The 23,649-nt window shown below is 50.3% G+C and overlaps 8 protein-coding genes across 8 annotated transcripts; 4 read left to right on the plus strand and 4 right to left on the minus strand.

Moving 5' to 3' along the window:
- Window positions 1-416: 416 nt before the first annotated feature.
- On the minus strand, window positions 417-2,246 carry VTN77DRAFT_9740 (uncharacterized protein; the record flags this gene model as incomplete). The annotated part of the gene is made up of 1 exon (XM_069426380.1): window positions 417-2,246. The coding sequence occupies one exon, from the start codon at window positions 2,244-2,246 to the stop codon at window positions 417-419; it is 1,830 nt and encodes a 609-aa protein (XP_069273717.1).
- Window positions 2,247-3,310: 1,064 nt separating this feature from the next.
- VTN77DRAFT_9741 (uncharacterized protein) lies at window positions 3,311-4,512 on the minus strand (the record flags this gene model as incomplete). The annotated part of the gene is made up of 4 exons (XM_069426381.1): window positions 3,311-3,360; window positions 3,426-3,760; window positions 3,816-4,235; window positions 4,361-4,512. The coding sequence occupies 4 exons, from the start codon at window positions 4,510-4,512 to the stop codon at window positions 3,311-3,313; spliced, it is 957 nt and encodes a 318-aa protein (XP_069273718.1).
- Window positions 4,513-6,246: 1,734 nt separating this feature from the next.
- Window positions 6,247-8,338, plus strand: VTN77DRAFT_9742 (uncharacterized protein; the record flags this gene model as incomplete). Its single annotated transcript, XM_069426382.1, has 8 exons — window positions 6,247-6,310; window positions 6,403-6,810; window positions 6,869-7,467; window positions 7,521-7,544; window positions 7,592-7,612; window positions 7,678-7,900; window positions 8,001-8,256; window positions 8,314-8,338. 8 exons carry the CDS (start codon window positions 6,247-6,249, stop codon window positions 8,336-8,338), a joined length of 1,620 nt encoding a protein of 539 aa, XP_069273719.1.
- A 2,577-nt stretch (window positions 8,339-10,915) lies between these two features.
- On the plus strand, window positions 10,916-12,865 carry VTN77DRAFT_9743 (uncharacterized protein; the record flags this gene model as incomplete). The annotated part of the gene is made up of 5 exons (XM_069426383.1): window positions 10,916-11,116; window positions 11,173-11,586; window positions 11,641-12,016; window positions 12,074-12,121; window positions 12,174-12,865. The coding sequence occupies 5 exons, from the start codon at window positions 10,916-10,918 to the stop codon at window positions 12,863-12,865; spliced, it is 1,731 nt and encodes a 576-aa protein (XP_069273720.1).
- A 2,389-nt stretch (window positions 12,866-15,254) lies between these two features.
- On the plus strand, window positions 15,255-16,187 carry VTN77DRAFT_9744 (uncharacterized protein; the record flags this gene model as incomplete). The annotated part of the gene is made up of 3 exons (XM_069426384.1): window positions 15,255-15,364; window positions 15,423-15,593; window positions 15,668-16,187. The coding sequence occupies 3 exons, from the start codon at window positions 15,255-15,257 to the stop codon at window positions 16,185-16,187; spliced, it is 801 nt and encodes a 266-aa protein (XP_069273721.1).
- Window positions 16,188-17,295: 1,108 nt separating this feature from the next.
- Window positions 17,296-18,404, minus strand: VTN77DRAFT_9745 (uncharacterized protein; the record flags this gene model as incomplete). Its single annotated transcript, XM_069426385.1, has 3 exons — window positions 17,296-17,491; window positions 17,550-18,081; window positions 18,149-18,404. 3 exons carry the CDS (start codon window positions 18,402-18,404, stop codon window positions 17,296-17,298), a joined length of 984 nt encoding a protein of 327 aa, XP_069273722.1.
- A 787-nt stretch (window positions 18,405-19,191) lies between these two features.
- VTN77DRAFT_9746 (uncharacterized protein) lies at window positions 19,192-19,972 on the plus strand (the record flags this gene model as incomplete). The annotated part of the gene is made up of 4 exons (XM_069426386.1): window positions 19,192-19,209; window positions 19,378-19,509; window positions 19,659-19,726; window positions 19,780-19,972. 4 exons carry the CDS (start codon window positions 19,192-19,194, stop codon window positions 19,970-19,972), a joined length of 411 nt encoding a protein of 136 aa, XP_069273723.1.
- Window positions 19,973-20,785: 813 nt separating this feature from the next.
- VTN77DRAFT_9747 (uncharacterized protein) lies at window positions 20,786-23,429 on the minus strand (the record flags this gene model as incomplete). The annotated part of the gene is made up of 4 exons (XM_069426387.1): window positions 20,786-21,929; window positions 21,985-22,761; window positions 22,824-22,921; window positions 22,992-23,429. The coding sequence occupies 4 exons, from the start codon at window positions 23,427-23,429 to the stop codon at window positions 20,786-20,788; spliced, it is 2,457 nt and encodes an 818-aa protein (XP_069273724.1).
- Window positions 23,430-23,649: the final 220 nt, after the last annotated feature.

A 23,649-nucleotide genomic window follows, 5' to 3' on the forward strand; every position in this document is an offset into this window, starting at 1 on the left:
TGGTCTCTTTCATTCATTGATTCATTCATTGAAAACGCTAATAAATAAAGATGACACACGCCATGCTACTGCAAAACAAAAGAACTCACATTGTCATCACTTCTTGAAGTCAGTCATTCAAGATCGTTGATTCCCTCGTTATATCTCATATGTCATTATTCCCTGGATATTTTTTCCCCCCAACAGGCTGCAGTGCAAGCTGCAAAACAATCTGGACGTCGTCACACGTGACACGTGGCCCAACATAAAAAAAAATAAAAACAAAATCGAGAAAAAGGATCGATCGCTGCGAATGGAATGGGGTATTTTCGTGAAGTAGGTACCACTGGTAACTTGTGCGGATTCGTCTCGTCATGAGTCATGACTGGTGGATGTCGAATGGGTAGGATTGGATTTGTTTTGACGAGTGGGATGTCTCAACTATCCTGGCCAGCAGGAGCATCAATTTCGTCGACAACAGAAACAGCCTTAGCCTGCTTCTCTGGTTCGGTTGCAACCTCCGAACTGACACGTGCGAGGGGCGTCTGCTTCGAGTTGGCGGCCTTCGCATGGGGGTCAAAAATAGCAGGCTCAATCCGAGCTTCTTGAACCTGCACCACTGGAGACTCGGTAGGTGTCTGCACCAGACTGGAGAGGATACTGGAGGAGCTCGGGTAACAGTACTGCGTTGCGGTCACCGAGGAAGTCTCGATGAATTCCGCAATCTCGGGTGGCAGAGACATCAATGGCGGCGTCACCGGCGGCGCTCCGCCTGTAATGGCAAGGAACAAAACTAGAACGCTGAGAAACACGATCGCAACGTTGCGCTTGTCACTTGCTAAAACTCGAATGTAGTTGATAAGCAAGATCTGCAGCTCGATGTCATTGACTGTCTTCCTGTCGTATGCAACCGACGTGGTCGAGCCAAGTTCTGGTCGTATTTCCTGCTTCGATGCAGAAAAATCCCGGTGCACAGGCCGGAGCGTATCCTCAAGCCCGTCAATTTGGTCTTGAGTGACGTGCTGTGGGTATTCAAGCTTTCCCCTGCCAGCCGGTGCCTTCAGATCCACGTCCAGGGCAATGACTCCTGCCTCGAGACTTCTCCTTTCCAACTCACTTCTCACGCTAGACGGCAGCCACAGTCCGACTTCCACGTCCACCTTTTCCATCTCCCTCCAAGCAGCAGCCCAGGCACCCGCCTTCATCATCCCATTGGCCGCGTAGACTTTGATCTCCCATTTCCGGCTGGTATCCTCATGTCTGATCACCCTGCCCCCACAGTCGGGACATTCCTCACCCTCCTCTTCGTCGTCCCAATCCTTATCGAAGTCGTCGCCACCATCCTCTTTCCCTGAATCAGGCTCATCACGCCCTAAGAAATGGCCATCTCGTAGCCGCGGCCGCTGGAGCTCAAGACTCTCGAGGAGCCGTTCCTCCAGGAGATCGTACGTCTCCTGCGGGTGCGAAATCAAGACACCACGGTCCCGGAGGACCCCAGATCCGAGCTTCTCCTCCAGCAGTTTCCATCTTTTCCAGTACCGCGGAGGTAGAACTTCTTCGAGGATCCTTCGATTGGGAATGCCCACTCCTGGTGGGAGAGGAAGTGTTGGCGGTAGCAGGTTGCAATGCAACAGAACAAGCGGATATTCCTTCTTCACTACCTGTTTCTTCAGAGTGCCGTTGGCAGAGTAGTAGCCCGGCCGCTTTGTTGGAGATGAGCCGGTAGAGCGGGTCGAGGACGGCGAGCCCCGATAGACGCCGCCTCGCAGTCTTGATGGAGAGACAAAGTCCTCATCTTCATCCTCCGTATGCATCTGCATCGCTCTCACCGAGCTAGGGTGGCGGAATGGAGTGTTGCGGTTCCTTATCCTAGCTGCATGTCTCATCGATCCCCCAGTTTTGGCGGTTTCATTTCTTTCTGGTATAGTGTATCTGTCCTGTAAATGTGATGACGCCAACACCATCGATTGATCCTGCGGACGGATAACGATTGACCTGGGAATGGAGGAGATCGACGATCGGCTCGACGTTATCGAATGGACAGGGTCCAATCCATCGTCATCTAGGGCATCTTCGAAGATGTTGTCGGTGGAGGAAGACGATGAGGTGTAGCCAATATTCTGCCCGTGATCTCTCTCTGCAGTGTCCAACAAATCTGGAGGGATCTTTGCAGTCGCGAATGCAGATGAGAGCTCTCTATCCGTGTTGGCATGCTGGTCTGTTGGTCCGTCCAGTTCCGACAACTGATGATGGGACAGTTCCTCCATCTGCTCTGTTCAGCTGAAATTTAGTATCCGGCTCTCGACGGACCTCGGCTTGATGCTGGATGCAAGTTTCCGGACTATGTAAAGACTCGACGGGGGAAGGAATCAACTCCACACTCCTTCAATCGCACCGAAAGCGAGGACCCGTCAAGTTCCTCAAAGAAAAACCAAACTCCAACAGTCTCAGCACATGCTATAGCTTCAAGCTCATACAGCATTGACCAGGCGATTATCTTTGGGTTGTTGTTCGTGATAAGCACCGCTGTGCTGGTCTCCAGGTGTTTACTCCGGCCTGTCGTGCAGGGCAACCGTTGCGTCATTACACCACCAATCACACCCCTCCTGCACATCGCTTACAGCAACACATGCACGAGATATATCTATTTTCTACAGTCTATTTTCTATAGTAACCTAGTGCGAGATTCGCAGGAGGGATGTTATCAGCGGGGTAGACAGTCATTCTAGTGGCTGAGGTGTCCATATATTCCTGAGTTAATGGAAGCTGATAGACTGGTGGAGTCAGACTAGGTGTTGGTCTTAACTACGGAGTACCTAAGTACTAAATAAAACGTACGTGCTCAACCTTGGTTCAGATTAATATAGCTACCACTGTTGAATCAACCTCTATTCCCCCTCCTACTTCATACAGAACTTGAAACCCTATTTTGGCTCGCATCGCTACACTAATATCATGAGAACGCGAATGAAACAACAAAAAAAAAAACGCTCTATGAACTATCATGATCTACAAACATAACAAAAAAGGTCAGGCTATATGATTTTTGTTCGCCATCTCAATCCCGTGTGCATGGAGAGAAAAACAAAAATGACGCCTTCCCCCCAAACCCGAGAACGGAGATGACAACAGAATCCCACATATGCAGCAATCCAAATAGTACATGCCGCCTCCGCAAAAATGCCAGTTTCACGGACAAATAGAAAGTCTATGGTATCTCTATACAAGAGATGTGACTTGTTCTTGTCGAGTCGTTCTCGTTGGTCTATATTATAATTTTCGAATCTGGTCTATGTCGGTTCGAGGTGTATGACTGGACAGCTGAGAGTGCTTATTTGCCGATCTCGACACCACCGGTGGCACCCAGGATACGCTTGATGTCTGTGGTCGAGTTAATTCTTCCTCCCAGAGAAAATTTTGATAAAAGGCGAATGAACAAAGCTTACCTCCGTAGATGGCGAATTGACCGGCAGTCAGAGTACCAACCATGAAGAGACGAGCACCAATACCAGCGTAGCTGCCACGGAAACCAAGCTCCTTGCCAATCTTGATCAGACGGCTGACAGTACCCTCACCAGGCTCACCCTTGGTCTTGTTGATCTTGCTCAGCATGGTGTCGGCAGGCTGAGAAACAAGGGCGGCAGCGAAACCAGCAATCAGACCAGATCCCAGGTTGACACCAGTCTTGGCACCGTCGGAGAGGGAGTTCTTGTCAACGACGCCGTAGACAGCCTCAACGACCTTCTCGTAGACGACGAACTTGGCCATGGTGTAGGGGACCCTGTTGACGGCATTTAGACGACTGCGCGCAAAAACAACGGGGCGAGTGAACTTACTGCTTGAACAGAATAGGACCGAAACCAGAGTAGAAGGCGCCAACACCCTCGTTCTTCAGGATCTTGGTGAAACCGTCGAGAAGACCGTTGGCGAAAGTAGGCTGAGACACGAGACGGATACGAGTAGCCTCGAGAGGGCAGAGGGCAATGTCGGCGAAGAACTCAGCCAGAGCGGACGAGGCCAGGTAGACGGCAGTGCGGTTGTTCTTGGCGGTCTCGTAGCCGAGCTGGTTGATGAACTGCTGCTTGAAGAACTCGTAACCACCGAACTTGAAGGCACCCTGGAGGAAGTAACCGGCGGCGGTAGGGCCGAAACCGGTGAGAAGAGCAGCAGCACCCTCATTTTGAATCACCTGGCGGAAACCACCGAACAGGCCACGGTTGTAGGTAACCGGGTCGAGCTGGATACGGGTCTTGACGCTGGAGAATCGTTAGCAGAGTCACAATACAATAGTGGTTGCATGTATCGATTGACCGGTCGCACGTATCAAGCGCAACGCAATCAATTGCAGTGGATGACCAACACAGGATGATCGCGAACTTACACATCGACGGGAGTGAGGGCACCGTGAGTGACGGAACAGCAGACTGCACCAGCGAAGGCGAATCTGGCGTAGAGCTGCAAACCGCTAAGCTGTTGGGGCTTGGACTCCTGAACGGCGTCCTTGGAGCCAGTCGAAGCAGCAGCAGCAGCCATTCTGGACGATAGGGACTGTGAGGGAAGAAGGTTAAGAGGAAGAGTGGAGTGGAGCGGAAGAAGACAGATGACAGAAATCTGGGGGACAGGAAGCAGTGTAGATGAAAGAGAAGGGATGGAGAGGATTAATTGAGACGACGACAAGTTTTGACCCGAAAACTTTTCGCGGGCCAATCGGGGCAGGCGGTACGGGGGCGGCCGGGAGGAACACGGGAGCCCGAACCAGCTGAGATAAAACAAGTTAAACAACAGAGAGGACAGGCTGGAGATAACCCTTTCGCTATGCCAGACATGCCGTAAACTCCGAGACCTGCTTTGCACATGGCCCAGCGCGCGGCTCCCATACGCCTGCCTCCTACTTAGGTAACGTCACCCGCCTCCTCCGTCACACCATCACCACCACCTGGCCCAAACGCCGCAACGCCAACGTTGCCTGGAATCCCGCTGATCGAGGCAGACATGATGCACCAGTTTAAACAGACTCAGCTGTCCTCCATATCGCAATAGTTGATGGTCTGATGGTCAGGTTGAGACGCTGGCAGGGATCGAACCGACACGGACAGGAGAAACGAGCCAAAATTAGTACCAAACTGCCTTGCTAGATTCCTCTGGATGCCACAAAAACATGATGAGTCGACAGACATCCTGGGTTCTGCGTATAATATCATTGATCTGTCGCAGCATCAGCGATTAAGCCTATCTCCTAGAAAACCCCTTCGGAGTTTTCGATCGGTTCGAGCTCGACTGCCAGAGACACCATTGCAGAACGAACAGCGAGATTTGTAATCTGTCGACCGGTCGACTGCCGGCGCGCTTCGATTTTGCATTGCGTTTATACATCGGTCCAGGATACTGTCAGCGAGAGCAGCCATATTGTTGGCATGATGGATGCGAAGATGAGTTCAAGCGCATTTTGTACGTTTAGTACCTTGCAGCAGCTCGGTGTGGCCTTTGCCCAGCGACGTAATATCGACGTTGCAATAAGTTGCTACCCGGATATTGATCCACGAATTGTATCTGCAGCCCTTGATATTAGCCGTGTCGGTTGTTCCGAAAGCTTACATCGTGTATCTACACAAAGTGACCTAGACTACAGAGATAAGAGCGCATAGGATTAGGCCATGAAAGTAAAGATTTAATGCCAGATAGCAGCCACCAGCGTCCCTGTCCTGCTCAACAAGGTGTGGCGTATGCAGGTTTACGAATATTTGGATGCTATGGCAGTGCCAGCACGAACCAAATAACGCGGTGACCCAAGAATAGCACCCGCGCGGCTGTCGACAACGCACCACAGACACCACAATCATCGTATTGTCTCACGGTCTCACCCTATCGGACTCATGTCCAATGGGAGAGAAATATCTAGTCCCTTTCGGGTGATACGTGTGCCAGGCTCAATCTCGTTATTCTTCCCACTGTTCGTCCTTGACTGCCCAGACGGACCTCGAGCCAACTGTCATCCCCTTGCGACTAAGATCGACGATCAGATCCATGTCCTCGTGTAGTGGGGGCCGGGGCAGTACTTCGATTGCTCCTTTTAGCACTCTGCTTGTTGTTGGCTTTTCTTATCGTGTCTCGAAACAACGAACTCGAGTGGGGCCCCCGGACGATAGCGTCGTGTCAGATTGAAGACAGATATATACGACCCCAACCCAGTTCAAGATGTTTCTGTCAGCTTTGTTCGCGGTGCTTTTGGCGTCTGTCGTCGCTTGGATTTTTGTATCTGATCGAGATATGGAGTCGTTCTTTTGTTGGGGCACGTGGAGGAAGAAGCAACCGAATTGGAAAAAGATTGAAGGTTCGTTACATTCAGGTCACGTTATTTCTCGTGACTCCTTCATGACAGCAACGGCCAGCCCATTCGACTGGCTTTCTGCTGACTGCGCATAGAGGAGGCGGAGTCTCTCAAGAAATTGCCGTCATGGAACGCTCCAGACAATGTTCTCATGTTCCAAGCCTTTGAATGGTATGTGCCGGATGACAGGAGACACTGGCATCGTCTTCGACAGGCACTACCGGATCTCAAAGAGATTGGCGTCGACAATATGTGGATTCCGCCCGGTTGCAAAGCCATGAACCCGTCAGGGAACGGCTATGATATCTACGATCTCTACGATCTTGGCGAGTTCCATCAGAAAGGAACAATTGCAACCAAATGGGGCACAAAGCATGAGCTGGAGCGTCTGGTCAACACCGCTCGCCAGCTAGACATAGGCGTCTACTGGGACGCTGTGCTCAATCACAAGGCTGGGGCAGACCACCCGGAACGCTTCCGTGCGGTGAAAGTCGATCCCCAGGGTAGGTGACAGAAGTTCTAGGGCCCTGATTTTTGCTTGACTAACCGGGACTCGTGCAGATCGCAATGTTGAAATTGGCCAACCTCAGGAGATAGAGGCATGGGTCGGCTTTGATTTTCCCGGACGCGGGGACAAGTACAGCGCGATGAAGTATCACTGGCAGCATTTCAGCGGGACTGACTACAACGCCATTGACCAGAAAAACGCCATCTACAAGATCGTGGGCCCCAACAAAGAAGGCTGGGCCAAAGATGTCAGCCAGGAGAACGGCAACTATGACTACCTCATGTTCGCGGACGTGGACTATTCGCACCCCGAGGTCCGGCAGGATGTGCTGAAATGGACCGAATGGATCGGAACGCAGTTGCCTCTCAGCGGGATGAGACTCGATGCCGTCAAGCATTACTCTGCGGGGTTTCAGAAGACGCTGATCGACCATGTGCGGCGGACGGTGGGGGCTGACTGGTTCATCGTGGGCGAGTTTTGGTCCGGGAATGTTCGCGAGCTGTTGAAATATCTGGTGAAGATGGATCACAGTCTGGCGTTGTTCGATGCGCCTCTCGTCTATCGATTTTCTACTATTTCTCGGACCGAAGGTGCGGATTTACGGACAATCTTTGAGGGGACGTTGGTGAAATACAAGCCGGAACATGCAGTGGTTTGTTCATATTCCCTTCCATGATAATGGCAGAATGCTGATCTTGTCTTCAGACCTTTGTCATGAACCACGATACCGTAAGTTAGTATCCATCATGTTTTGGATGTCAGCTAATCAGTCGCAGCAACCATCCCAATCTCTTGAGGTGCGTCCATTGACCAGAGCTCATGACTATTTACGCAATTTCGTCCTTGCTGACTCGTCCTGCAGGCTCCAATCGCATCATACTTCAAACCCCTCGCCTACGCGTTGATCCTCCTCCGCAGCCAGGGCTATCCATGCGTGTTTTACGGCGATCTGTACGGCATCGAGGGAGGAGTCAAGCAACCGCTTCCACCGTCCTGCGACGGAAGATTGCCCGCTCTTATGCTTGCACGGAAGCTCTACGCCTATGGCGAGCAGCAAGACTACTTTGATCGACGAAACTGCATCGGTATGTAGCAGCAAACCCTCTTACCTTCACGCCAAGTGAAAATATACCAACACTTGCCCTAAATCTCTGTATCAATTCAATCTCTAATTTGGATCTACAGGCTTCGTCCGCTACGGCAACTCCCGCCACCCCTCCGGCCTCGCATGCGTCCTCAGCAACGGCCCAGCGTCAAAGAAACGCATGTTCGTCGGCAAGGGCCACGCCGGCGAGCAGTGGACCGACCTGCTGGGCTGGTGCGACGAGACGGTGACGATCGATGCGGGCGGGTATGGCGAGTTTCCCGTCTCGGCGAGAAGTGTCAGCGTGTGGGTGAACGCGGCGGCTGAGGGGAGGGATCGATTCCGGCAGTTGCAGTTGTATGTTACATTCTCACTACTAGTATTGTTTTGGTTGTGCTGACTGTTTCTCTGCAGTAACGCCGATATCTACTCTTATTAAAGAAATTATGTCTTTTTCAAGATCTGAGGCCTGATCTTACGCATTTTTTGCTATTGTATTATACGATACCACTCTGTTCAGAATATTCTCATTCAGCTAGAAGAAGGCAATGGGCGGGGGAAATAAAGTGAAACGAAACGAAACGAAACGAAATGAAATCTAATCGTTGACAGTAAGTACAGTATACGGAGACCCATCAGGTTCCACACACAGATCTCCATGTTCCAGAAATGCACTAGAATAGGTACACATACCTACTAGCCTACTAGCCTACTAGGTATTCATGTGATATTGAAATCTAGCCTACCTACCTAACGTACCTAAGTTCCAAGCCAGCGAACCTAGACCAAGTATACTGTACGGAGTACTATACTACACTAATACAGTCTGTCATGACTCACCTGCAATATTATTTATAGGTAGTAAACGTCTTGCTTCGATCGTCTAGGCTTGAAGAGAACAAAAATAAAAAACTGAGCTTACCCACAAATTCTATGCCAAGTGACCGTTGCGTTGGCTTCTAGCCCCCACTTACCTACCTACCTACCTAGGTGCATAGGTACCTAATCGTGTGTGCTTCTAGAACTATTCTCCATGAGCTGCTTACTTATAATAGAATTAGGTACGGAGTAGGTAGGTTCTTAATATGAGCTTCTTATTACTTACACTTTACTATCTACTACTACCACCATTACGATACTATACTACAGATCTTGTTCATGTGATATTGCAATCCAGCCTACCTACCCAAGTCCCAAACCAGCTAACATAGACCCAAGGATACTACACTATTATTCAATAGCTACTGTACTGTACTCCGTACCTACTCCTATAGTCAACCTGTCAAGTGAATCTGGTGGAATGGCGGAATGTTCTCTTGTTGGACTGGTAGACTGTACTGCAGGCACATGATACGGCATGTGGGCTTGATACAGTTGACTACATCATGCACTGTCTCTGGTCCGTGCTGTGCAGATCGGAAAGGCGGCATATTGGGAAATTGTGCCGAATCTGACCTTGTTCTTGTCTTTTTGGATCTGGAGTGGAAGGACGGAATAATAGAAGCAGAAGAATAAGCAGCCTGTCTGCCTGATATGATGGATTACGGAGTACACTGTAGGTAGGTAGTAAGAGCTGCAGTCAGACCCCATAGTTTCAAACTTTTTCGTCCTTTTTCTTCCTTCCTTTGTTTCACCTAAACGGGTTAGTACCCTCGGTCCACGGGTAACTGGAACGGCCCACTCCTTCCTTCCTCTCGGGAACTAATGCTGCGGTGCAGTAGCCGACCGCCTTATCGGACTTCTTTGCGAGTGCCAAGATCTCTAGGGTAGGTATGGAGCACTGTCCTTGAAGCTTTTTCTTTCTTTTTTTTTCTTCTACGTACTACTGTCGTATTATTGGCACTTGGCACTCGGCAGGCCGTTTTGAAGTGTGATGTGAATGAAGATGAATGTGAGTCATCATTGTTGTTGCTGTCATCTATCATTTTCCTTTATTTGTTGCTAGTTTGTACTGTATATAATTCAGGCATTATTCTACTGACTGTAAATACTACTACTTATATAATACCTTTCTTATGCAGTCTTTATATCAATGATACTATCTAGCTGTACAGAGTACTCTGTAGACAGCATTCTACACGTGCGAAGAAGAATACTGGAACATCCCCACTTGACTCTGACTTTGGGTCCTGTGATGGAGTCCTGCAATGCAATGCACGGTAAGTTTCCGTAGTCTACGGAGGGAGTACTCCATATGGCAACACAACCTCCACACCGCCACATGGATTTTTTTTTCCGTATGTGTCAACTCACCTACGTACTACATAGCTAATGATTCAAAAGTTCCTAAAGGAGAGTCGATGGCATACTGATCGACTCGACAGCTATTCTTCTTCTCACTGCAACTGTGTGAGAGAAACTTGTTCAGGCAAAGGCGGTGTTGACTCTCTACTGACTCTATACTGACTCTATACTTCGTCTGACTACGTAGTATAAAAATTTTCGAACTTACCAGGGGGTTCCACATGGGTGGGGTGGCCCAAGTCGGGCCGTGTTAACCGAAGGCGTGTCGAGTGGATGCGCCTCCGCTCCCATCGCTCTCTTGACCGATCTAATTTGAACTCGAGACAAGACAAGAATCATTCAGTCGGGATGGGATATTCGTGCCCAACGTGCAGGACTAATTGCAGATCCGCGTAGTCCAGACCGGAGCATGGAGTCTGCACTGACTCCGACAGAGTGCTCTACTGAAGAAATTGCCGTGATGTGTGTTTTGACTTGTAAATATTTAGTAAATTGTACGGAGCTATATACCTCTCCCCCCACTCAAGCTTTGGCTATAGTTAGTCTGTTTGTCAGGTAGAAAGGATCCTGGCCAGACCAGCGTTTTAGGTTGAGGAGTCAATTGCTTTATATTCTCTTGCTCTTTCCAATCTGACGGTGACGGGCTTCCTTTTCGAATCTCCTCGCAACGAGGCGCAGTTGAAGAATTGACTGATTGCTGCTGGGTGCAGCTTCAGGATCCACGACAAAGCAAGCAACAATGACTACAGACACGTCTCCACCGCCATCCGCAATGCTTCCGGAAATCCTGTCGTCCCGGAATGCCTCGCAAAACACGCTGCACGATGCTGACCAGCAGGACGACGCGCCCACCCACGAGGCCATCCAAGAACGATACGACAATCCCTCCTCATATCGATTCCGTCGAGTTGGTTCCAAGACGGTCGTCTCGTTTGGCCCAGATGATCCTGAGAATCCAGTCAATTGGAGTAAGGTAAGTAGCCTCTTACAAGTTCCTACTTTCCTGGTCCTGCCCACTGACGTCTGCAGGGGAAAAAATACTTCGCCCTTTTTGCCGGCATGATGCAGGTCATGAATAGCACCATCAGCTCGTCGCTGCCCAGCGGCGCCATCTCCTACCTCGCCGACCACTTCCACGTCACCAACCAGGAACAGCTCGTCCTGCCCATCTCCGTCTTCCTCGTCGGGTACGTCATCGGTCCGCTCTTCTGCGGCCCGCTGTCGGAGGAGTACGGCCGCAAAAGGCCCCTGCTCATCGGGTTCATCCTGTTCAATGTCTTCTCCCTGGCGTGTGCCCTGGCGCCATCATTCTCGGCGCTGCTGGTGTTCCGACTGCTCAATGGCATGGCGGCTGCAGCTCCGATTGCCATTGTCAGCGGCATGTTTGCGGATATTTACAACGATCCGACGGAGCGTGGCCGGACCATGGCTTATTTCATGGCTGTAGGTGTCACCTTCCCTTTATTTCTTACAATGTGGCTGACATAGCACATGTAGTGTACCACTTTTGGCCCGATCATTTCCCCGTGGGCCTCGGGATTCATCGCGCCGGTGAGCTGGCGGTGGGCATTCTGGCTCGGCTTCTTCATCGCCTTAGTCTCTCTGCCACTGGTCATCTTTCTGCCAGAGACCTATGCGCCGGTTTTGCTGCAACGCAGAGCAGCGCGTCTGCGAAAGGAGACGGGCAACGCCAGTATCGTGGCCCCGTTTGACCTCACGCCGCGCAACCTCCGAGCTACCCTCACGGTGACGCTCACCCGGCCCATCCGGATGATTATTCATGAATCTATCGTCTCGTTTACCTGTCTGTATCTTGCTTTGGCATATGCCATCTTCTACCTCTATTTCCAAGCATACCCTATCGTTTTTCAAGGTATGTACATCCCTACGTGTCTACTCTATCGTCCCTTTGCTGACAGCTATTCGACAGACATTCATGGAATGAGCGCCGGTATTGCGGGTTTATGTTACTTACCCAGTAAGTCTATCACCATGCATTATGTTAGATTGCATCTGCTGACGGCAAATAGTCGGTTTGGGCGTTTTTATCGCCTGCGGCATCTTCATCTGGTACGACGGCTTCCTAGTCCGTGCGAAAGCGCGCGGCGCGAAATGGTCGCAAATCGAAGAATACCGTCGTCTTCCGCTGGCCTGCATCGGGGGACCGTTGTACGTCGTCTCCCTCTTCTGGGTCGGCTGGACGGCCTCGCCGCACATCCACTGGGCCGTGCCTTTAGTCTCGGGGATATTCTTCGGCCTGGGCTACATGCTGATCTTCATGGCCATGCTGAACTATCTGTCAGACGCCTACGAGACTTTTGCTGCGAGCGCGCAGTCCGCATCGAGCTGCACTCGCAGTATCTGCGGCGCCGTCCTGCCGCTGGCAGCGAAGCCGATGTTCGACCGCCTCGGCATCGACTGGGGGTGCAGTCTGGTCGCGTTTCTGAGTCTGGGCGTGTCCATCATCCCGTTCGCCTTCATCCGGTTTGGAGACTACATCCGGAGGAACAGCAAGTTCTGCCAGCATCTGAAGGAGCTGAAGGAGGCAGAGCAGCGAGCGTGGGGGCAGGATGCTCCGGCCGGCAGTGCAGCTGGCGATGGCGATATCGAAAAGGCGGTTCCGCCGTCGACGACGGCCGTCGACCAAGACGGGGAAGAGTCTGAGTCTGCTCGTGCGTCGAACGCGGCGATCGAGAAGGAGCTTGAGAAGCAGATGGGTTAGTAGAAGTTGGTCTGAAGCGAAGCCCTCCAGGAGAGGAATCAGACCAACAGAACGAAGCAGCCAATATCTATCCAAAAAAAAAAAAGAGGACAACGACGAGACGATACAGTCATCGAGACAGTCTACCTCGTCTCTTCTCTTTTTCCATTTTCCGTTTCCATTTTCCCTTTGCATTTTGAATTTCAATGGACCGGTCAACACAAAGAAAAATGGGGTCAGGATACAGGCGCATTGTCATCTTTTCTCAACGGCGTAACGGGTGCAAGCAAGTGTTTTTTTTTTCCAAAAGTTCACGAGTTTGTTTTTCGTTTTATTTGCTTGGTTGATAATGCTGGCATATGAGGCATGGCATGGCATGGCATGGATACATACGTTTGATTGATGTGACATGACGATATGATCATTGCATTGCATTTGCATTTGCATAGGTTAGGTAGGTAGCTAGGTAATCGGATAATGGATTAATTGATTTGAATTGGATTGGATATTCCGTTCCTCTAGCGACATTTCCATTTTAGGCAGGTAGATGAAATTACCGGAGAGCAGAAAGCTGAAGAAGAAGAAGAAGAAGAAGCTCTAAACAAGATTATTATTAAGTCAGTCTATTTACTATGTATCTACCTCCCTTTTTCCCTCCATTCGTCATGATTATTTCCTTCCTTCGTCCAGTATGCTGCAAAGAGTACTACATACATACTTCTCTGATCCGTTAGATCTTATGAAGAGAAAAAGCTGAAACAACCTACCAGCTAACCATGCTCATTGGCCAACGATCAGTATCATCTAAGCGCCAGGCTAATTAAGGCTGTCGAGTAGACATCTACCTAGATAGGCGATTAGTTGATACTTTGACCAGTATACTGTAGTTAACTAGTGGGTCTGGTCTGGTCTGCTGCAGGTCAGCCTTGTCGCGGTCTGGCCACTTCCCATCCCACTTTGCACTTCGCAGCTGAATGAATCGGACTAACTAACTGGATAGAGTGAGATCGGCGGTTAAACTCGACAGTGAGGGCATGGTGGTATGGTTTCTGCTCTGTTGGTTTTTTTTTTTTTAAAAAAAAAAGAAAAAAATTGTAAGTGATTGACAGTTAAGACTCAGGCACATTATGGATATGTATTGAGCTAGAGGGACTATCTCAGGCAGTATGCTTTATTGTGTACATTTCCACCAACAAGAAGCATTGCAAGTAGTAACCTACAGTTTCCTCCTCTTTCTGTGTTTTAACTGGCGCCCTGCTAACTTGGATTTTAGCACACAGGTATTCATTAATATTTCCTACTTTGATCCTGGGAAACTACTAGAACAAGAAGGCCAATGGCTAATAATTAATTAATTAATTTATTAATTACCCATCTAGGTAGCTACGTAAGCTGTCAACCATGATAAGCGACGGTCCGTCAGTGCATTTATCCGGATTAATAGTTTCCATACTGAGAAAATTTCTGCTGATTAAATCCAACCAGCATCTAACTCAAATGCTTATTCTCTTACACCGAGTCTTCATCATCTGTTGTCGTCAGGCCAGCCGCTGCGCCTCCTACCCTGCAGGGCTGCCCCGCGCGGGACCAACGACAGCATCCACCCAGTCCACTACTCCCATGACTGGGCGTTTCATCACATGCAGACGCTGACGATGATGCTATTCCCTCTCACAGAGGGCAGAGTAGATTCACTGACTCGTCAGGGGTTTGTGCTGCACTAATAGCCGACCCTACCGGCCTTTCTTGCCGAGAGGGGAATTTATTGGCCTGCACCCTGGCTAGCCTTCTAGTCACTGCCTGCCTGCCTGCCTGCCTGCCTGCCTAAATTCCAAGTCAGATCATTTTTTTTTCTTCATGCATCTTATCTCTCTATCCATCGTGCGTTTATATCCATACATATGTACATGTCTGCAGAGGTGCACGATTGATTGACTGTCTTACTGTCTATCTCTTCCTTCGTTTCTGACTTCTCCAACCCTTTCACTGTCTGCTTGCGTGCGGATTTCTTTCCTCCTTCACGCAAATCCCCACCCTCCATACATTCGTTCGTTACAAAAAATTCACATCTACCAGTCTGTCGTGAGGCTTGTGTCTCCTGTCTCTCGTTCCTTCCCTCTTTCTCCCGACGAGTCCCAACCGTCTTGTCGAGTCTGTCTCTCAACTGTCACAGAATTCGACTGAATCAAGCCTGTCGTCTCTGCTCTTATCTTCCCTTTTGGTCTCCCCTTGGGGGTATTGGGGTAGACTTGGTCGAGAGATACATTCATAACCTTTGGCAGTTTCTGTCTGCAGTTTCTGTCGCTGTCGCTTGTCTTGTCCTTCTTCTGGGCAGTCGTCTGGTGACAGTATCTTCTCGTTGGTCAAGATCTAGTGTCAAGATCAAGACTGAAGACAGAAAACTATCAACATGAGAGTCTTCATGGCACCGCCCACCTCCCCGAGTCCGTCCAGGAAGCCTCGGATTTCCATGTACTGGCGGATTCTGGCGACTGTTTCTTCTTGGATGCTGCTTGCGGGGTAATTCGCCCTATCCAGTTGCGCTGTTGATGGTTATCTAATATTGACTGTTTTCCAGCTTCCTCCTTTTCACCGTCGCTCTCGAAACGAAATGCGAAATGCTCCGTGTCGACAGACTGGGATTGGAGATCGTCGCGGTCGCCCTGGTCGGGCTGCCGAATGTCGTCTCCGTCTCTCTGGTGCTCATGTTCAGGGAGCATCATAAGTTCCTCTTCAACCGGATCTACATGTCAGTATCAGTATCAGTATCACCTTGTTTGTTGACCCTTTTCTGAATCGATCGGATTACTAAATCTGGTTCAGCCCCTTCTTCGGATCCAGCCTCCTCGGCACCTTCAACGCAGCCATCCACATCCTCTTTCGAGGCCTCACCCCCCTGTCCACCGTCGGACTGGCATACATCATCCTCTCGTCCGTGTCCACAGCCGGCTACGGCCTCGCCGCATTCTGTTCGTACTGGAAAATCGACGTCGGCTTCAGCAGACGCGACAAGACGCCTCCAACCCTGGACCAGCAGCAGCAGCAGCGTCAACCGCAGTGGTCGCCGTACTGGCCGCCCGTCACCGACGACACCCGCACCGCGCTGCTTAACAACATCGATGACGACGAGCTACAGCGTCAGCAGCTGCTGCGTCTGCTGCGCAGCAACAGTGCCGATACGCCGCCCAGCGCCGAGCTGGTGAAGAATACGTTCCGTATTGAGCTGCCCGAGGTCGTGAATCCGCATCGGGATCAGAATCGGTATGCTGCTGTGCCGGGGAATGCGGCCTATGGTCCGGAAGGTCGTTACGAGCGTCAGGGTTCGATGGAGCGTGGCGTCTGATCGGCATCATCGATCGATTCGGATCGTCATCGACAGACACATTCGATCGTCTTAACAATCTCATGAGATATGCAATCATCAGGGGAGGTCCTTTTTTTTTTCTTCTTTTTCCTTGCAAGGGATTAATTAGCATTGGCCTGCTTTAATCGCGACAAGGCAGGGTCTAGGTCATGGTGAAGTGGAGTTATTTGGCAAGTGATACCCGGGGAATTTTCCTTTCTTCTTGTCTGCCCATCACGGACATCAATGTAATACATATGCATGGCATGACATGGCATGACATGGCAATGGGCGTTGTGTTGTTCTGGGTCGGGGTTATTTGATAACTAGGTGTTATTAATCTGGAAGGGAACTGGAACTGGAACTGGAACTGGGATCTGGAACTGACTGGAACGGCCGATTGTTAATGTTAATGAATAATAAATGAGTCCACGGGTTATGTACCCAGCTAGGTAGTTATGATGATGTGCTAATAATGAGATGAGATGAAATGAAATCAAATCGAATTGTCTTGTGAAAACTGTCCATTGATTCTTCTTCTTCTTCTTCTTCTCGACTTCGTCGACGACGATGATAAAATAAAAACGATTGAATGAATTTTTAACTAGAACTGGAACTAGGACTAGGACTACAACTCCTAATTATAAAATGACATGAAAAAAAAGTAATGATGTTGGCGCAGCCGATACCTAGTTCGGATTCACCAAGAAGTTGGTGCCATGGTGCCTCTTTTTGGCTGGGTCTGCAAGAAATGATTAGAAAAAAGATCAAGAAGACGAAAAACAAAAAAAAAATCAATGTGGCCGGACCCCAAAATGGTCGACCAGTTAAATAAAACAGATAGATATATAGACAGACAGATAGACAGATATATCATAGATGTGGCGTGAAGAAAGAAGAAATTAATCCATTTCAACCGCGGTAAGACAGATCAAATTGAATCAATTCAATTTCTTTTTTTCGGGGAGAGTACCTGTCTCTATTGAATTGCTTTTCTTACTTTCATTTGTTTTCTTTGTCTTTTTCTTTGCTTTGCTTTGATTTCGCTTAAACACCAGTAGTATACGATATGATATGGGATGATACGGTATGACTTGATATAACATTACTATACAGCACTGTAGCCCCCTCTCACGCCAGGCCCCTGTAACGTGTTGACGACCCGTCGGACCCAGTCCTGGAAAATGTACGGGATATCCCGGATCGTGTCACTGTGCGGGAGGAGGTCCCACCCTCGGGCGCCGTAGCGGTTGTAGTTGAGCCAGGATCCGAAGATGAGGTAGGCGGCGGCGCAGAGAAAGACACTGGAGAGGTATGCGAGTTAGCATGCTTTCATCCAAGATGCCGTAAGAAATAACTTACATAATGATCAACCAGGTGAAGAATCCCCAATGTCCGCCCGACTTGGGGTTGTCCCGGACGTAGTTCTCGCACGCGTATCTGGTCCTCCAGTCCAGCCTGAGGATGTAGGTGTCGTCGACGAGCTTGAAGCTTTTGAACTGCAGACTTCGGTTGTCATTCTTCTCGTCCCCGTCATCCTTCTCGTCCCCACCATCTTTCTTGTCCCCACCATCTTCACCGTCCTCATCACGTCGACGTCGTCTCTTCTCTTCAGAGTCGGCCACGTCTTCGAGACCCTCCAGACCGCTCCGGTCGGGATCGCACTTGAATTCAATCACAGCCGCGGCATCCTTCTTTTTGCTCTTCGGATCTTCCCTGTATTCTCCCCCAGCCAGTTTCACCAGAAGCCCCTCCGCGTCGGGGTCCTGTTTCTTTAGGCGGGTGACCTCGGGGTCCTTGGTGCCGTGGCCCAGAGGATCCAGTCCTACGATGGGGAAAGCGGTTTCGGTCGCTCCGGACCCGTCCAGGGGTATTATCTTTTGAAATCCGCAAACTAGATCAGTCAGTCGTTGTTCGAACGCAACAGAGCATCCATCAGAGACGAAGATGAGCAACCATACTATTCTTCGACGTCCCGCACTTCAACCCATCCCGGATAGAGGCTCTATTCAGGATGTTGCATATGTTCAGCACATAGGTCGTGTTGACGATGTACTCGTCGGTACGGTCGACGTGGTAGAGCGAGTGGACTCCGCCCAGCGGACTGAGGTCGAACTTGACGCCATCAACGTTGATTCGTTTGCAGTCGAAGCCGATGGCCGAGGCGAGGCCGGGAAGGAGGGAAAGGGCAAGCGAGGCTCCTGTGGATATTCGCATGGCGCCGACAGCCAGTTGGACACGATAGTAAGGAAGGTAAGGATTTCAACCGGGTCGTCAAACGGATGAACTCAGGGAACCACTAATCACGCGTGTCGAAGCAAGGAGCAGCTGGAGAACAGCTGCGAGGACTCTGGCAGAAGCGACAGGAGGCCGGTAAGAATATTTTACATCGAGAACGTCGCGATGGATGGAGCGATGTGGGTGGATGGGTTGACGGTTAAGGTGTTGAGTTAGTGAAGTGATGGACGGGAAGGCCAAATTGGGAGAAGCGGGAGACCCGTACGAAGCTGCTTACACTGTTCTCCGCACCCCCTATGGCATGATGTCACACGACAACCTATATCGATCGATATCAACATTGATAATCAATCTACGGTCATCGGGACTATCGAGAGACGTTCAGGTTCTCAACTCCCTAGTATCTGTTTTCCAATGTCGCCAGCGAAATCCATGTAATCGCAGTGCAGGAATCAGAATCCATAATAAAGAAAAATCCTAGCCAAAGACGCAGTACTTTATCTCGTCTACCATAGCCACATCGATCAATGCATTACAGATCTCAATCTACTCCGTAGTTGGTAACTTGGTAACCACACTAGTCGAGGGAATTAGGTCACTTCATGTCTGTTGAGATCAAGTCATCTTTTTGCTAGTAACAAGCCACTTTCTTCCACCGACGCACGGGCCACCGCGGGTGCACCACCTTCTATCAATCGATCGATCGATCAGACAACCAGAAACGAATTATCCAAGGTCATTCAACCAACTACATATCTAGTCCAAAATGTTGTCGCATCGCATGGTAAGTTTTATCTCCTTCTCCTGTTGTTGATCTATCATCTACCGATCCATCATGTACAGTAGAGTAGACACTGTATCTTTTTACGAGATCAACCCCACAACAAGAAAAGAAGAACAATAATATCAGCTGCCAACAAGCGACGTCACTGACATGAACTCTTCCCGACAGCTCTCTAAAGAAGACGAAGCCTCTGCAGGCGAAGAGACCGAGGTGCGCCGCGAGGACCAGGAAAAGATCAACCGGTTCAGCAGACTGCATCAGCGGGAGGCGGTGCTGGAAGAGCAGTTGAAGGCGAAGCGGGTGAGTTTGCATCTTCCTTCCTTCCTTCACTTTGTGGCATTTTATTGGAAAAAAAAAAGGAATATCGACATGCTCGTTCAGAGTGGAAATGACTATATATTAGCATCTTATCTGTTGATATTATTTACACACTGACCCTCAAAAAATAGAAAGACAAAGAAGACCTCGAAGAAGTCTCCACAGAGCTGGAACTGGCCGATGAAGACGATCTAATACCGTACGTAACAACCAGCCTTTTTCAATTCTTGTCTTAACAAACTATCATATCAGGTACAAAATCGGCGACTCCTTCGTCCACTTACCCCTCTCGGAGGCCCAGTCGCTCCTGGCCGCCTCGACGGAGGAGATTGATGGTGAAGTCACCCGTCTGGAGGAGTCGCTTAGTGACCTGCGCGAGGAGCTGCAGCAGCTCAAGGTGGCGCTCTATGCGCGCTTTGGGCGGAGTATCAATCTGGAGACTTGAAGAGGGATCTCTTCGTCTCTTGTTCCGTTTCCGACCTTTTTGTTTTATCCCTAATAGTTCCCTACCTCCTTTACGTGTTATGTATTTAGAGCTAACGATCGGGAAGAATACACACAATTTAAACCATTGCAAGATATGAAATAATTTCATGACATTGCAGCGGTTATCTAGCACAAGTGACTGAGACGGTGGTATTAATATGGTGAACTTTGTACATAGATACAGACTCAGAAAGAAACAGATCTCATTGGACACTCCCCGCTCAAACCCCACAATCGAAGAATCCGTCAAACACAACATCATGCCACGTCACTCATGTCATAGTAGAATGATAATGCTATGGATTAGTCTGATTAGATAATGCACAAGAAATGGTATGCATGAGAGCAGGGGAGATGCAACAAGATATGGACATGAGATTGCAATGTGCGATAGTATGCATGCTGTTCCGCCCGTGTCGATGATGCGCCAGTGAGGTATCTCGTCCTCGTCCTGGAGAATGATGAATGATGAATGACGACACCACGCCAGCCTGTGAATCATGAACCATAACGTGATAATAATAATAAGAAATAAATAGACAACCCCATCATGATCAAAACAAAATGCCTGTCCGGGTATTGTTTCGGTGACTCCACTTCATGACGGCACAACGCCTTTTAAAACTGATCAAAATGAGCACACATCCACCCTTCAGAGGTCGCCTCCACATTACCACTCTCCGTTTCCCACCTTTTTTTTTTCGGCTTGAAAAGACCGACGTTACAGAACTAATCAAGGACATGGCACGACTAATGACAACAGGTCTGCAAACTAGATGATATTGGCGATGGTCATACGCGAATTGGCTGGGGTGGAACGTTGGGGCGTATAACTGGCTGGCTCGGTGCTCAACTTGGCTGGCTCAGGAGGCCTAGAAGTAGGTGTGGGTGGTACCTCCCTTCGCTCAAACGCCCGGTGGCCGCGCTGCTGCTGCTCATTTGCGAGGTATTGAACCGTCCGCTCAATCCAATCCCAGCCTTCCCATTCGGCTTCTTGCTCGTCCGCGGAGAAGTTGGGACCCCTGCGAACGGCGTTTTCTCGATACCCTGAGGGATGCGCTGCCTGAGTCGATACCGTCTCCAGCTGCGTGCCGGTCTCGCTGCCTTGCCATATCCAGCTCCCATCCGTCGTACCCTGCATGTCTCCCGAGACATAAGCAATGATTTCCTCATCGCGGTCGAGCGGTCGGGTGTCGTTCACTCGCAATCGATCCAAGAGGCGTCTCAGGAAAAACGCGACATACCGCCCACAGGAAGCGTTCACCGTGTGAGCGTCGCCGATCGTCTTACTTGCCTGTACACACACCAGGGCCGCTGAGAATTCTTCCCGAAAGAGGAGAATCAGGAGACAGCGCCAGATATGGGTACACAGCATCGTAGTGGCCGAAGAGGCCAGGAGAGCCTGCCAGTCGCCATGCGCACCCACATATCCGTGCATCGCTGAGGGGGGAGGAGGGTGCATGCATCGGGAGAGAACCCGGGTGGTATCAAGCGCGATGGATAAGCAAGAATCAAAGGCCGGGTATCGCACGTCAGGCGGGCACAGAGGGGAGATGTTGTGACGATGAAGGATAAATCGCGCATTTTGTAGGTAGATGATGGGGGCTAGAGAACGGGGGTCGAGGTAATGGTCGGACTTGGGATGATACTGGATGGGAAAGGTCGCGAGACAAGCATTAAAATGGCGCTCGAAAATTTCCAAGGTGGCCGGACTGATCACAGGCGATCTTAACGTCTTGGTCAATTGACCAATCGACCGAACAACGTGGATGGTTGCCAAGAGTGGTGTGGTTTGATGTCCTTCGGGTACCCGTCCACCTTCAGAGATGAACTGCTCGTCCACCGGGCACGGAAGGTCCACGTCACAGTCTTGGTCGTTGATCGAGATGGGCTTGCCCAACTCCAGTGAGAGGAGCCTAAACGGCGAGGAATTAGCTCGAAAGGCTCCCTAACTGACCACACAGAACCTACCTGTCCCAAGCATAGATCCCCCACCACAGTCGTTTCCTCATCTCCCCTTCGACCGCTGGCCACGGACCGGATTCAATGTGTAGGCCAAGATCCTGAGCGATCTTCACCGCCGAACTCAACCACACCCAGCTCGCCGATTTCGAGTTCATCTCGTACAAGCAAATACTCATGAGCAGCGTCACCCGGGCCTGGTCGAGTGTGAAGTCGTCTTGCCATACGTCGACAACGCTGTTGACGATCACCAAATACTCCCTGGCATCCCGCTGTTTGTTGCGCTCCAGAGTGTGCATGGACCCGCAAGCAAAGACCCCAAACAAGACGGCTGTCCACTCTCGAAACGCTCCGCGCAGGGAACCGATTTGATAGACCTTCTCGTATTCCGCGACAAAACTGGGCCAATGAATGAAGGGGAGAACGGAATGAATGCACGCGTAGTATTGCCCCAGCAGCCGATCCGCGACACTCTTGGGAGGAAGCGACGGCGCCCCTTCCGCCGGTAGCACGGATGGAGGGCGCAGTTGCCGATACGGGGGTGGTACTTTCATAATCCCCCTGCCGTAATTGCGAACATGGGCTCGCACTTCAGAGAGATCCTGCATGACCGGAGGCCGAGTCCGTCGCGGTGGGCGACATCCGACGTCCGGAAGCTTCAACACGGGTTGGCCACTCGAATCGAAATCGATATCCATGACATTGTCTGCTCTCAGAATGCCCGATCGAAGTTGCTGCAATTGCTGCTTGGTGGTGTTCAGTTGCTTCTCCAGATCTTGAACTTGCCTGGTCACCTCATTAGAAGCTGGACAAGGAGCGGGAGGAGGAGGCGGAGGGGTCCGACGAACTTGATGGAAGACATGCGCCTGTTCGTTTCCTTGGTGAACTGGCATCGGACTTTGCGATTCGAGCACTCTGTACAACTGGTCGACTCAGATGCATCGCACTGGGGTCTCCAACATTAACCTTACGACGACTTTGAAAGTGGGGGAAGATTAAACACAACAGTTGCTGACCTTCACTTTGCGCTCACGACAAGCATCGCAGCTGGGATCTTTTCTCCTCTGTCGGTAGGCTCTCTTCTGCTGCGGCTGCCCTGCTGCGCCCCCCATTGGAGCCTGAACCAGGCCCGCGCTTTCGGGAAGAGATCCATTGACGGGAGGCGTGTCCGTCAATATTGACGAACGCTCTGCGGGAGATCCCGATGCTGAATCGTAAGAATGCGAGTAGGGCGACGCAGTAGATATCGGGATATTGGGGCCCTGCTGGGCTGGAGGATGCAGCAAATGTGCCATTTGCAGGCCGCTGTTGGGTCTGCTCGGTGGAGCGGAAGTAAGAGGAGCCGGGGCGGGTGGAAAAGCAGGTTTCGAGGACGCAACAGATGACAATGACGATGAATCATATGCGACGCCTGGTTGATTCTGACTGGGCGCCTGGTGGTGGAATGAATTCATCATCGTAGAAAAGCCCGTACAATATCTGCATGTAGGCTGAAAAAAAAAACAAAAACCGGATCTGGGGGACTAAATCATGCGATGGCCGAAGAAGCCGCACCCCACAATGCCAGTAAACAGCTGACAGCAGAGAAGACAACTATAATTCACAATATGGCAAAAAAAAAACGAACCAAGAAGGGAAGGTAGAAAACAATACGACGACCAAAGCGTCACAAGG

This window comes from Rasamsonia byssochlamydoides (genome assembly GCF_041956645.1).
Source record: "Rasamsonia byssochlamydoides strain NRRL 3658 unplaced genomic scaffold VTN77scaffold_93, whole genome shotgun sequence".
Lineage (NCBI taxonomy): Eukaryota > Fungi > Ascomycota > Eurotiomycetes > Eurotiales > Trichocomaceae > Rasamsonia > Rasamsonia byssochlamydoides.